Consider the following 15,458-nt stretch of genomic DNA (forward strand, 5'->3'; position numbering starts at 1 on the left):
AATGTCATATCAGCCTGTCTACGCTTAGTATTCAAACACACACACACAATATATATATATATATATATATATATATATATATATATATATACATATATATATAAATATTTTTATATATATATATATATATTTTTTACAAGTATTACCAACAACACAAAAATGCCAATGGGACCTCGAAATCACAACGGAGGATGAATGAAATAAATTTAAAAATTTACTTTATAATAACTTGAAAAAAATAACAACATTATCACAACGACATCTCATATCTACTGCTGTTTGTCCTGATGTTATGTTGAACTGACTACAAAGAATACACACCAGCTCTCGCTCCTAGAGTCCATGCACATCTTTAAGAGGTTTGTCAAGGACCTCCTCCCAATCCGGCCAAAACTTCTCTTTCATGCGAAGGCAATATTGCTGGAGGTTTGGGAAATCCTCTGGAAGTACGGACAAAAAGTTACAAATTAAAAACAAACGACCGTGAAAACCCTTACAGCTAATCATGTGTCTGTGATATAGATTGATAGAGAGGTAATGACGGTTAATTTCTAAGACCTTTAGCAAGCGTAAATATTTATCTACAGATTACACACACACACACATGTATATATATATATATATATATATATATATATATATATATATATATATATATATATATATATATATATATATATATATATATATTATATATATACAAGCACATAACTATATGTGACTTCACACACAAACACAATCATACAGACACAAACACATATACATACAATAAACATATATATATATATATATATATATATATATATATATATATATATATATATATATATATACAAAAAAAGAAAACGAAACCAGACATTTCACGAACTGCCTGGCGAAATACATTTGACCCTTCAGGGGCTAGTACTAAACACGGTGAAACTGTGTAGGTGAGTCACTGTTTCGACGTGTTTAGTCAAATGTCCCTAAGTGCATTTCGCTATCTGCCTGAAATTTCGGGCAGTTCGCGAAATGCCTGGTTTCGTTATCTACCTGTAACACATATATAACCATGGAACATCATTTCAAATACAAGTACCTTGAGTTCGACGTTGCCTGGCAAGCACAATACACTTTCTTTGCTAAGCAATACTTCAGACTTTTTTATTTCAATACCCGGCATTTTGCAATGTTAACCTACTTGAGACCAAGTCATCATTTTTTAATATGAACGCATATTTGGTTGCAAAATGTCCAAAGTTTCAACCTATCAACTAATACATCCTTAGTTTCGATTGTCAAGACAGCTGCTACATGTAAAATGAGTAGGCAAAAATACGTAATAAGATTTATTATTATTATTATTAACAACACAATTTTCCTAAAAGCGAATAAGTGGGTAAGCGGGCGCTCCAAGTCGTCCGCAGCGTGAATTTAAAGTTATTCAAAGTGACTACTGTAATTATCACTATCACTACTATTCTGAATGTGCATACACTCAATCAGACAAGCTTAACGAGGTCCCAGAAATATAATGCCTATATGTGATCAAAGCACACACTAAAATTGCAGATAAATCAAACTAAACAAACACAGGTATGTTAAAATGACGGTAGAAATTTGCCTTTCATCAGTTTCGAAAATTTTCGAAAACAGAATAGTTAAATGTTGCATTTCAATTTATTCATCTGGAATTGCGAACGTTAGATAAATTGAGCAGTGAGCTGTTAACACGCTTCTATTCTCGATATTTTATTGTTTAGGCTTTATTATTACTTTTCACCAGAATCTCGTTATTAACAGACAGAAGAATCAAATACTTTACTTGATAAAATTCATACAAAAAAAAAACAAGAACATCACACGCAAATTAACTGACTTCAACATTGATATTAACTCAAAATAATGAGCAATTTCAATTAAAAAGTGATGTAAGACTAAACTATAGCACTCTGTTGCTTATGGTTTACTTGGTGTCAATTAAGAACAATAGCGCGAATATCGAGCTGTTTTCAGGAACCTTTTAGCATCTGGTTGCCAGATTTTGCACCAAGTAACCGATCTTCTGTTTGGAGCCATAATAGAAATGGACATACTCGTGTGTCACTTGAACAAGATTACTTCAATTTTGTCACCAATATGAGCTACCCAGTGCAAAGTTTTGGAGGAAAGGTGGTAAACTATGCCGTAAGGAATACATATCAAAAGCTCTGGACATCACACTGTACCTGTCACCATCGTGTAATAGGGCGAGTCCGGAGCATTCCATAATAGTTGGCCGAGTTGTCCAAAGACGGAGCAGTCAACCTCGCAGGGTTCGTCTCCCATCATGAAGGGCTTCTCCCCTTCGAAAAGAAAATAAAGTTGATGTACAGTACTCGATACTCCAGGCCGTATTACGACCATTAGGGCCATCGTCGCAGTCATAAAAACAAAATTATAATTTATAGGACTTGTCATTTTAACATTTGTAAAGGAAGGAGTCTTAATGACTTCCAAATTTTGTAAAGGAAGGATACTGTATAAGTATGGATTATTACCAAAGAAGGCGATGGACAATTTTCCATCTGATAGAAGGGGAGAGAGAGAGAGAGAGAGAGAGAGAGAGAGAGAGAGAGAGAGAGAGAGAGAGAGAGAGAAATTCTTCATCTTAAACATGTTCGAGTAAGATCCCTTTTCCTCAAAAGTGAGCGAGATCACTTTCCATCTTAAGAATGGTGTAGAGAGAGAGAGAGAGAGAGAGAGAGAGAGAGAGAGAGAGAGAGAGAGAGAGAGAGACTATTCTTCATCTTAAAAATGGAGTGTAGAAATCAATAAAAAAAAAAACTCTCAAATTACCCAAGTAGATCGAGATGCTCTCGAGATCCTTTCTCATAATCTCCAGCACTTCAGCATCGCTGTGCCTACCGATGCCCTGGGCACGAAGTGCCTTCCTAAATAGATACCTCATCAATGGGACCATGTACCTGATCCACTTGGGGTACACGGAAGTCAGTTCAAATGCCCGGATGTGGGGATCTGTCAGGTATCGGTATCTTACCAAGCCCCTGGAAAAAAAAAAAAAGTCATTTTTTTCACAATGGTTATCAAAAGGACAAGAATAACCAATATCTACAAAATTTTTCCAATAGTGAACTTTATTAAACAAAAATAACAGAAAGAGTAAACGCACTTCCTTCAAAAGCATTTAAAATAAAATACTCGTCATAAAAGATCTGAAAATGATAATTAAGAAATTTATTTTGTTAACGATAATTTTAGTAGCAAAAAAAAATTCGAATTTCATTCATACATGTAATAAACATCCACAATTACCACACAATTCTCATAGAAGGTTTAAAATTTAAGAGCCTCGACAAATTTAAAAGAAATAAGAAACAAATGGCAAATAAATTAGAAAATATGTATATATAATATATATATCAATAAATTAGAAAAAATATATAATATACAGTATATATCAACAAATTAGAAAAACAAATACACACACACACACACACACACATATATATATATATATATATATATATATATATATATATATATATATATATATATATATATATATATATATATAATATATATATATGTATATATATATATATATATATATATATATATATATATATATATATATATATATATATATGAAAGTAGGTAGGAATGCTTATATCTATATTGTGAAAAAGAAATGTATACGCTCACACATATGCGTGGTCATGTACGTATGAATAGCCAAGTCAGAAGACCACAGCAAAAGAAAACGTCGCGCCCCATTCAAAATCATCTGATAATCACACTGGAAACTCATCATTTGCCCATTACCATTCCACATACAGATAATAAAAAGTCCATTCATTCCAGCTGCAAGCCACACCATATACTTCTGGGAATCTCAGTCATTTCCTGGTAAGAGAAGAAAAGCTTACCTCCCTATCACTCACATACAATACCATGTCCCTCTCACTTAGTGCAACCGAATCATATTGAATCTCTCTCTCTCTCTCTCGTACAATGTCCCTCTCACTTAATACAACCGAATTATAATGGATCTCTCTCTCTCTCTCTCTCTCTCTCTCTCTCTCACTCATACAATGTCCCTCTCACTTAATACAACCGAATCATAATGAATCTCTCTCCCCCTCTATCACATACAATGTCCCTCTCCCTTTACACAACCGAATCATACTGAATCTCTCTTCCTTAAGGACCAATCTTTGCAATCTATGATACCCCATTATCCTACAATATTCCTTTAATAAAAAAAACTTATTAAATCTCTCTCTCTCTCTCTCTCTCTCTCTCTCTCTCTCTCTCTCTCTCTCTCTCTATCTATATATATATATATATATATATATATATATATATATATATATATATATATATATATATATATATATATATATATATATATATATATATATATATATATATATATATATATATATATATATATATATATATATATATATATATATATATATATATATATATATATATATATATATATATATATATATATACTATGTATCTCATATGATAATATATATATATATATATATATATATATATATATATATATATATATATATATATATATATATATATATATATATATATATATATATATATATATATATATATATATATATATAAAATGCCCCGTTCACATTATACAACCAATCAAATCAAAATGTATCCTTTCCCTTTCTCTCTCACATACAATGTCCCTCTCACTTAATACAACCGAATCATAATGAATCTAAATCTTTCCGTTTATCTCTTGAAATTACCAATTTTTGCAATCTATTATATCCAATTATCTTACAATATCCCTTCAATCAGTTTGATTTTTTGGTTAACTTTTAAGATAAACAAGTCGTTAAGTTATGATCACATTTCCTTTATATTAATGATAGTAAAGTCTCTAGCAATACCTAGAAATAATCTGTGTTCACTCATTATAAGTTACATTTTTCAAAACAGAAAAAAATGGAATGATTTACATTCTCTAATCTTTCTGCACTGTTTCTGTTAAAGTTCTCAAAGTTGATTCAGTCCATTCCAAACAGCTTTCACTTTTAAGATTGACACAAGACGGATTCTTAAAACCAGTTTAATTGTGAAAAGACAAAATCTTGGATTCATTTATTTTCCCAACATTAATTTTATTTCATTAGTATTATTATTGTTATTCAAAATGAGGAATGCTTCATTACTGAACAAACTTCAAAGGCATCAACTTGCCGAGTGAGCTTTCACAGAAGACTACCAATATGTGCCGCAAGAAAAACCAGGAAAATGCTGAGATAATAACAGGGAAACGAAGATTCGTTTACCATATGGGCATATCATAAACCACTGAAGAAAAGTCATCTTGTCAGCCCGCTTCGCTCGACCAATTTCTCAACAACTCTCCGCGTGGGAAGCTGGGTCGACAATGTTCGTTACAGCAGTGTTCCATTAGATACAATATTCCCGATTTTTCCATTTTGCCACTGCTATTAGCTGCTTCGAGAAATGTTTAGTTTCAAAAACATTACATCAAATTACAACTAAATATATTTTTATCTTTTGTGAACGGTACTTAAATTACTGAAAAATAACGTAAAGGAACGGTTGCCAGAACCTTTCCTTTTTTTTCAATGTCACAGTAAGAAAGATGGTACCCAGTTCCTTTTTGTTAAAACAACTTCAACAAGTCTAGACACAACAGTGCAAATATGAGCGTCATGATACCTTCAGTTCCTTACAACTTTGATATGGTGCCGACTTCGTAAAGAGGATAACGGGTCCACACTCGATAAAGTTAGTAACCCAAAGTAAAAGACTTCTGGCATGTTGTTAACGTTATAGAGCTGAGTACTTCTCTTTAGAGCTGAAGAGACGCTTCCGATGACAGTACCTAACCCAGGCTGAGTGAACGTTCATGGGAGTCTGAAGGCGACGACATCAGTCCCCCCAACAAAAGCGCCCCCTTTACCGGTTTGTCGCTATCAAGGTTAGATTACGTCAAGTTAGGTCGACTACAAGTGTACTCCAACGCTATCACTTTCATTCCTCCTTTCCGCTCTGTCTCCAGGGGCCGCCAGATACGAACTATTCCTACAATTCCCCTCCGAGCTTAAATAATTTTTTCGAAGGTTGACTCAAAAGGTCCTTCGCGTTATCTAAAATTCAAAATAACAGCTTGACTAGTTCATGTTAATGGCAAAATTTTATTATCTTTGCTTTAACCTCAGCCAATCCTCTTTAACACCACCCCAATTTAATTCTTCTTCTCCTCAACTTAATCCCTAGTCGGGGACGCTGTTTTTAAAAACCCTTTTCCAGGTGTTTCTACCGTGTGTGTCTCCTTTTCGTTTATTTCTCTCTCTCTCTCTCTTATGTCTTCTTTAATGCAGTCTCTCATATTCTTTTAAGCCGTTCTTCCCTTCATGTCCCAATCACTTACGTTGCCCTTACCTTTCCTGCAACATATCGCTCATCACCAGCCTCAGCCTCATCAGGTGCCAAATCATTTCAGTCTTGCCTCTTCGGTCTTTCTTTGACACTTCAGCAACTTTTGCTGATCCCTCGATGTATTCATTTCTCATCCCATCTCTTCTCGTCATTCCACTCATCTTCATTTCCACCACGCCTAGCTTATTTTGTTTTAAAAAGCCTTGAGTATTTCCATGTGTGACTGTACATAAGCGATGTTTGCTTCCCACTGATTTTTACTTTTAAATGCGTTAGTTCCTATTAAAAGCCTACATCAAGTGCTCTATGCAAAGGTACCTATCTAAATGTACACACATTCACAAGCGCATGTACGCCCGGAGCGAGACACAGAAATTTATAAAGGAGCATCACGTTATAGACAAACTAATATCAAGGCATAATACGCATTAAATAAAAAGAAAACTTTAATAATTCTATAAAAATACGAACCAGTAGAGATGTTCGTCAACCATAATCTGGAAGGCGTTGGCAATCGCTCTCTCTTTGTCCGACAAGTGACTGCTGAAACTCTTGTTGTTGGCTGACAGATGATCGATGATTAACTGCGAATCCGTTATGTCGACTCCGTTCAGTGTTATCCAGGGGGACTTGCCCTTGGAGCTCGTGGGAGCCTTTTCCTCTATCTGCAGAAAACGTTTGCTATAAAAATATACAGAACTTTCTCCCAAACGGTCACTAAAGTAGAACGTTATTTTTAGTTCGATTTAAAATTATTAAATAGAAGTCAACAATACTCATTCGCTATGTAGGATGATCACTATTATAAAATGCAGCTGGTAACTAACAAAGTTATGACTTGAATACTATTATCTCTCTCTCTCTCTCTTCGTAATTCGTGGAAAAAGAAACGTATTCGTAACTCATACTAAGGAAATATGCGCAGCAAATTTATGAACCTTTTAAAAAGCTACTGTCCCACCTGAATCTTGTACCCTGCCATCCTAAGATAGGTCTCGAGTTTCAGGCCGAAGGGCGACATATGAGGGCATACATATCCTCGACCGAAGGTATGGAGGACCACGACGTCCTTTCCAGCAGCACTCCATTCCTTCCTGGAAGATGAACAAATACATAACTTGCCTGTAAATCCAAAATCTGTATAACCCCCTATTCTATTAAAATTACCAAATTTCATACAATGTTTTGTTCCTTTAGCGAATTCTTACAATTTGAGACTGGGTGATAAGTCTACAAAAAGTAAATAAATTAATATATAGAAAATAAAAAGATAGGGGTAATTATATATTCGATTCCTCACAATGTGAACTCGCATCAGGAATGACAAAACTGCCACTTATATAGGCTAACCATCACGAGGAACTTGAAGTTTCAAGGAAATAAATGAAATACGACGAAAATGGATAAGAAATGTCTAAGATTTCATGGCTTGAAGGCCTTAATACCAGTGTTTATACGGTGTGTGTATAGAGCATCTCCAGATGCATTCAAAAGCAGGAATGCATGCACATACAATTAGTAAATGCGCATACGTGACAAACTCCAAATTTATAACTACAAGACTCAATACTGGGCGTCGTTTCTGGTTTATTTTGAACCAGACTGTAAGTTATACCCACTCTCGATGTATTAGTACAGCCGTTAAACAAACGCCCAGCCCTCAACTTTATTCATATACATATTCAAAACCTAATCTATCTTTGATATCACCCACTTTATCTTTGCTTATATTATCTACCAGCCCAAATACACGTCTCTCTATCTGGCCCCCATCTGCCGAAGACGCCCTGGATAATCTGCACATTTATTTATCATATAAACATTTGCGCAGCTATCAACTGTAATCACACGGCAAGCTCCATATCAACTGTTAAATCTGCATTACCATAACACCACGAACAAGAAAGACTTGTTGAGCAGCTAAACGAATAAGAATGAGAAATTGAAAATTTGCAAGCCACGCAGAACCCACCAAAATAGCAAGGCTATAGACTTAGTCTTACTATCTTCAGTCTTTCATGGACTGCAAATCTGAAATCTCTAAATCCAACATTCTTCCTCAACTTGTTGGCTGCATCTCAGAAAATAAAATAATATACAAAAAAAAAAACTCATACTAGTTTATCCTGTATGTATCATTAAGCCTGCGTTCACTAGGTACAGCAGTCACAAAACAGAAGCAACTTTATCGACTAACACACAAGGATCGAAATTAATTTTGTTTCTGAACTGAACTTTTTCAACATTCCTCTTCCTTTTTCTCTTTCAGAAAAGGAATCTCAGCATACACTCTAGAACGAGATTATGCTCCTTATTACAGACAACTAACATTCGTCCAGCACTCAATGTAAAGTTACCTACCCTGTTAACAAAATGAACATTTTCTTCATTTGCCTAAACTCACTGACATCTTGACTTTTGGTGTCCTCATACCAGAAATTAAAATCCACACAGATATTTGCGCTTGCTATGTGGAGTCCCCTCAGTATAACAAGATATCTGCCAGAAACAAGCTAGTTCTAGTATCTGGAGTCTGTAAATCACTATAAATACAAACTTCAACACTCCAGACTCAAAGCTGATATACGAATGTTCGAAACTTTCAACCTCAACCTCTTCTTCCATCCTAATTCTCGAAAATGAGTATAGAACAAAGAATTCCTCTCCTCATCCTATTCTCTGTTCTAGGGATATATGAAAACGCTTGTGCTCTGGGTGTCATTTCAAGAGTTTTAGCATTTCCATACTCAATCAACCAGTTTCAGTCAAAGTTACGCCAAACATTTCATCAATAAGGTCACAATTTTTTTTTCATACACTGAATATTTATGAAACCACATATTTTCACAGCTACTCAGAATCGGTATCCACGGCCAGTTCTGTCTGTAATCTTCTCAGACTCCTCTCCTAATGTTTTACATTCCTCATTCACTGCATGACTAACGTCACGTATGAAATCGCATGCATTCATGCATTTTTAAACAGTAGAGTTTTCATCTATCATTCTATTGTTCTCACCACATTTGCCCCAGCATGAATCATCCTCTCTCTTTACCAGGAAATTTCTGTTCTATGTGACCATATATTTGACAACAGACCTGCCACTCTCATTATACCTATCTCTTACACTGTATGTCCCCCCTCTCTGGTTTTAGAATAGTTCTGATCATTTTAAACCATCTGTATAGTCCTGTACAGATGGTTTGAAAACCATCTGTATAGTCCTGTACAGATGGTCTGAAAACCATCTGTACAGTCCAGTACAGATGGTTTTCATAAGTGCAGTAATTCTCTCACTTACTTAGAACATCCTTCAGATCTGCAAACGATAACTTCACAAAAATTGTTTCTAAAATGATCTGAGCCTCGAATGACTCACCTGAGCAGCTCCTCCTTCCAAGTGCTCAAAGCAGAAATGGTGCAAACCAAGACCAAGAGGAGCGTGAGAAATGTCCCATATTCCCACAGGGTGTCTCCGATCGCCGTCAGGAAACCAAACACCATTTCTCCCGTGGCACGCAAACGCCTGTCAAAATATTGTATTATAAATACATGTGAGTGCATGGTAATGATGTGTATGCAAGAGAACAATATTCATATTTATATTTGACAACAAACAGTGTCTAGATTTACTAATGCAGATAGTACAAAGATCTCTCTTATATATTTATATATATATATTATATATATATATATATATATATATATATATATATATATATATGTATATGTGTGTGTGTGTGTGTGTGTGTGTGTGTGTATAACAGTATAAGCATTAAGCTACAAACGTGTTGGCCGTATGGGTAAAGGCGTCACTGTAGTCCTGAGCTCCTGTCTTCCGTGGTTCGAGCCCACAGGAAGACGAACTTATTATCAACTAAAAATTCCCCTTCAGTAACATATATGAAAATATATTATTTCCGAGGTAGAGCAGAATTGGACATTAAAGGACGTTTGTAGCTTAATGCTTGTATATGAATCACGGTGATGTGATAAAATTCATATATGTATATGTATATATATATATATATATATATATATATATATATATATATATGTGTGTGTGTGTGTGTGTGTGTGTGTGTATATATATGTGTTTTAAATGGGAAGATTACAAATTCTCCCTCTTTCCTCCACTGCTTAAGATCAGTTCTGATTTCTGTACGAATTGTAGCCTACCTCTTTTGTGGCAAAAAATAAAAAGCTCCTTGTATAGATTATAGCCACAAGATCAAAGACGTTGATTCTTGTACAAGAAAACAGAACAGCACCAAGAACTTGGTTAACAGAACTTTACCATCCCTACAAAAATCTAGTAGGCTACGATGGTAGGAATAAGTAAGATGTTTGGAAGAGCATAGAATGCTAAAAACTGGTTATGGTAGAGTAAACTGGAGGAGCTTGTAGATATTAAACCTCCAGAAGTGTCTACGATATTGACGATTCACAATATCACGTGCATTGTTTCGTTGCGAACAGCAATGAGTCATAATAAGGTTAAATTATCAATGGGCCGAGTGAGAGCGAGAACGAACTACACTGAGTCACCGCGTTCACGCGTACCTCCTCATACAGGACTACTATTATGGAAATTTTATATACAATATAACGCAATGGACAACATACGAGCGTTTATGGGTAAGAAATTCCACGTTTAGACTTATTTGTCATCATCATCATCTCACACTGTTCTGAGCTGCGGGACAACCACATCACTCGGGAGCGGGGCCACTGCCGTCCCAACCCACTCGTAAATTATTGTCATTTCTGAGCATATGGGCACTATAGTTCGCTAAACGAAACCTAACAAATAGCATAAACTTGTTACCAAAAGCACTGGGAGATGAACGAGTGGATATGCCACTTTTACGGCACTGTCTCGACACCGAAACATATCCAAATTACACAGATATATGCATTACATGATCAAAACTTGTTCACGGATTGCAGAATTCTATCCATATCTTCATAAACAGCAGTCAGGATCCAGAAAACTGAATCCTGATCCTGACTGTGGTCGAGTTTGGCAAGAGTAGATTGGCTGTTTAAAAACGAACGAGCCATGCTCGCGCCCGTGTGAGATCATAAATCACTTCTACTTGTGTTGTTATTGTTCACTGCTTAGCTCCTTAATTCTTAAAATAAATTACAAATTGTATGCTATATCAATAATTCAAGCTTGGCGGAGCGAGACATGAACGTAACTCAGTACGTTACAAACCAGAATAATTTAGTCTGAGCGGGAGATATTGCTATTACACATTCGCAGAGTCCACGGTCTTGTAGTGCTATTATGCGCTTCGACGAATAGTTTTGCTGCCGGAAGGCTTGACCGAAACGGTTGACTGAATGCTACCGTATTTATTTCTTATATACCTATCCACCATGAATACGTGTATTTCAGATAATAAGTATTTTTTTATAACGACGCAGCAATACAAACACAGACCATGTTCTACAGTAGTAATTAACAAATATTGATCATCATTTCGAAAATATTACTATATCGATATAATCCTCAACAATAATGATATCTGAACTTAATTAAGTAATAAGAATTTTCGGTTTATTTCTGTATTAAGACTAATTCTTCCATAACCTGTCGTTTGCAGTCTTCTCGTTCAGTCCAGTTGATCAACATAGGCAGGGCAGCGTTTGGATGGACGACCTGAATGCCAAGAGCCGTTGGAACATTCGCTTTCGTAAAACGCCGGCCATGGGGTAGCACTCTTATCGGAAGTATCAAAGCTCGGTAACCTTAAGCAATCTAGAAGATTGGAGTGGGTCACAACAAAGACTAAGAGGCAGGGTGAGAAAATGGGAATATACCTATAAAAACTTCACCAACCGAATAAGGTAAACTGTCAGTTTCAATTTAACTCAATTATATGAGTCAATAACAACCAAATAACGGGTGTCAAAACTGCTGTTAACTCTTCTGTTACCACATCATATGTGCATCAAATGACACAAGACACCCGGCAAAGAAAAAAAAATTACTAAACAGGAAATGCTTGAAATCCGGCTGCAGAAATCTGATACTGGAATGCAACATTTTTGGTCCTTATTCTCTCTCCCTCTCTTATGCTGAAGACACGAAGCGCCTCGTCTTGACTACGTTACCTACTGGTTAACCAAACATGCTGCTAAATGAGTCTATTTCTTTAAAATTTGCCTACCTGCTTACCTGTTGGGGGTTGGGAACCAGAAACTTTTGATTCTTCATAGAAAAACTGGATTGAGCAAGTGAATGTTGTAATCATTGGAATTTTTAACTACAACAAGGGGTGAATGATATCTACACTGGGTAATGCAATCAACACATCTCCTCCCTCCCCCACCAACACCATCACCAACATCCGCAACAAAAGTTCCTTATCTAGAAACGGATCTCTCCATAAAAATCACCTGTCCAGTTACAAAGCCTACCCTCGCATAAATTTACAAAAATATCAAAGCAGAATTGTTGGAGAGGTCCTTCAAAGCTAAGGACAAATAAACGAATCCGGCTTTTTAACGGCATGAGAATCTGAGCTTACATGCAGATGTGCTAGAATTTGCTTTAACATTTTACTTAAAAGCTTGAATTTTTCTAGTTATTTACTTAAGAATTAATTTAAAGTTTTGAAAGTACCGAATAATCTTTACTCACTAACATCATCAAGATTACCAAATACATTGGTAAATTTCCAATGAAGAAGGGAAAGTTTCTTGTAGGCCTATGCCAGTTTCAGCACGTCAAATTTTAAGTCATTCTTAAAAACAAGGGTTCAAATAATCAAACATCAAGGAACAAACATGATCTAGGAGCAATTCCCTTTGACCAAGGCTTTTAATGAAAAAAAAAAAAAAAAAAAAAGTTTTCATTCACTTCCGCCTTTTTAAGTCTCTTTTTACTTGTGCTACTGACTGGTATCTGTAATACCTAAGGCCTATTCACTGCTCTTACTAACCTAAGCAGAAAGTTGTTTCCTGAGATTGGATAAGTGAGACTGGATAATGTATGTAGTGTACATGGCCGCCAGGTCTCGGAGTATTGTCCGGGAGGGTAGGGTGGGGGCCTTATCCAGCAGGGGAAAGGTCGACCAAGCCGAGGGACTTGGTTTGCAGCCATGGGCTGCCTGAGAAGGACATTACAACCAAGGTCCTTCAAATACACTCAGGAGTATATCTGAAGGACCTTGGTTACAACTAGACAAAACATGTTGTACTACGGGTGTGCTCTCTCTCGTATTCCTCCAGATTTAGATGAAAATAGTTTCAACATTTCACGTGTCCTGCTATTAGCACGTAAGAATCCACAAAGGGTTGATTACATTGCCTTTCAAGCTACTGTATATTAGGACAGTCCTGAAACAATTATTAATTGCATCTTCCGATTTAAAGATTCTGTCAGCGAACAGAACTTGAAAGAATCATCGACATGCCGACAAGTTTCTAAATTCTTTCATATTACACCCTGCAACGAGTCGACTGAAGCATTAACATGTTCAAGCCATAAACGTCAATAATACATCTATAAATACGGGATTCATTACACCAATTCTTTGTCCTGGCAGTTTTCGGCAACAATCCACACCCTGCAGCATTCCATGCTGCACTTCATTCACACTGATAACGACCTACCATTCATTATTTTTTTTTTTTATCAGTACAGCACAAATTTAGAAAACAATGGATCAAGTACCACAAAAGACAAGAGGTTTTTTCGCGTTCACAAAAGACACAGACGACCGACGACACTTGCACTGACACTGAAGCAAACGAATTCGTTTGCCTCCAATGCCGCTAGACAACTGAGTTGTTCCCACGCAGAGTTGCCAACTCAACTTTTCAAATGTCGCTAGGCTCGCCCCCTAAAACTCGCTAGAATGTCGCTAAATTCTTTATCAAATGTCGCTAGACAAGATGATCTCTCCCTCCCCTTCCCATCTTTTTTTTTTTTCCTCATTATTATAGACAACTGCAGCCTATAATAATCACATAACAAAATGAAATATCAAGTACTCTATCTCAATATGTTAATATACTAACTTTTTTTTACGTTTGAAATTCACTGTACTGGTATAGAGATGTGATACTGTTAAATATGTAAAAAGCAGCGTGAACATTTATTATTTTCCGAAGAAAGCATTTCATTATATATGATATTTATGTGTGTGTGTGCGGAGAGAGAGACATTATATATATATATATATATATATATATATATATATATATATATATATATATATATATATATATATATATATATATATATATATATGTGTGTGTGTGTGTGTGTATACTGTATATATACATGCACCGTATATGTGTATGTATATTATAATAAATGAAGTTGGAACTCATATACTGAGTGACGACGAGCGGCCCGAGCGGGCTGCGAATGAAGCGAGAATTGCTTGCCAAACGGACAGGTATATGACATGTTCAAAACGTAACTGTTCTCGCCATACAGAATGAAACCAAGATTCATGTGTGCGATGAAATCTATGCAATTTGATATTTATTTTTATCAAAACATCTAACAAATACAAAACTCTCTAGAATTGTCACTAGATATTTCTAAATATCTCTAGATTTTTGCTATGTCGCTAACTGCTGAAGAAAGTCGCTAGTTAGAAACTAATATCTCTAGATCTAGCGACAAAGTCGCTAAATTGGCAACACTGTATAATCCCACGCGGGCCACTCAGCGAGCATTACAGACTAAGAGTTTGTTTGTTAATAAAAGATTTGCTCACAGCAGCTTACGTATTCTACCCTGGAGATAATCAGACATTTATAGTATAGTCCTACTATCTGTATTAGTAACTGTTCATAAGACTACTGGCAACAATATGCTATTGATAAGTGAAACGCCTGTTACCACAGCAACTTGTGCTCAACTGCGAGAAACATTTTAATTTCATCGCGATTGTCTCTGCTCTCGAGTGTGTTAATTACGTTCTCTAAACCAATAAAATTCAGACATATTTTGTATTAGTAGCGAAAATCACAAACTCGCAAATAAACAC

At 35.6% G+C, this 15,458-nt stretch overlaps 1 protein-coding gene across 3 annotated transcripts; it reads right to left on the reverse strand.

The window, feature by feature from the left end:
• Window positions 1–205: 205 nt before the first annotated feature.
• Window positions 206–14,264, reverse strand: LOC136848107 (failed axon connections homolog). 3 transcript variants are annotated; one of them, XM_067120321.1, is made up of 8 exons: window positions 14,129–14,234; window positions 13,395–13,900; window positions 9,821–9,967; window positions 7,403–7,535; window positions 6,913–7,106; window positions 2,818–3,026; window positions 2,208–2,324; window positions 206–440 (listed from the first exon to the last, which is right to left on the reverse strand). In XM_067120321.1, the coding sequence occupies exons 2-8, from the start codon at window positions 13,553–13,555 to the stop codon at window positions 334–336; spliced, it is 1,068 nt and encodes a 355-aa protein (XP_066976422.1). In that variant the 5' UTR covers window positions 13,556–13,900; window positions 14,129–14,234; the 3' UTR covers window positions 206–333. The 3 variants fall into 3 exon arrangements, with proteins under 3 accessions (XP_066976422.1, XP_066976423.1, XP_066976424.1); XM_067120322.1 differs by lacking the exon at window positions 13,395–13,900 and having other exon boundaries at window positions 14,129–14,264; XM_067120323.1 differs by lacking the exons at window positions 13,395–13,900; window positions 14,129–14,234 and adding an exon at window positions 14,068–14,089.
• Window positions 14,265–15,458: the final 1,194 nt, after the last annotated feature.

This window comes from Macrobrachium rosenbergii, chromosome 18 (assembly GCF_040412425.1).
Source record: "Macrobrachium rosenbergii isolate ZJJX-2024 chromosome 18, ASM4041242v1, whole genome shotgun sequence".
NCBI lineage: Eukaryota > Metazoa > Arthropoda > Malacostraca > Decapoda > Palaemonidae > Macrobrachium > Macrobrachium rosenbergii.

Bases quoted from the DNA above. Each gene is read 5' to 3' on its own strand.
- LOC136848107 (XM_067120321.1), bottom strand. From the start codon at position 13,555: ATGGCTGCAAACCAAGTCCCTCGGCTTGGTCGACCTTTCCCCTGCTGG. The intron at 7,107-7,402 runs GTGGGACAGTAG...CGTTTTCTGCAG, and splicing joins TGGCAGGGTACAAGATTCAG to ATAGAGGAAAAGGCTCCCAC. The intron at 441-2,207 runs GTACAGTGTGAT...CCGTACTTCCAG, and splicing joins CTATTACACGATGGTGACAG to AGGATTTCCCAAACCTCCAG.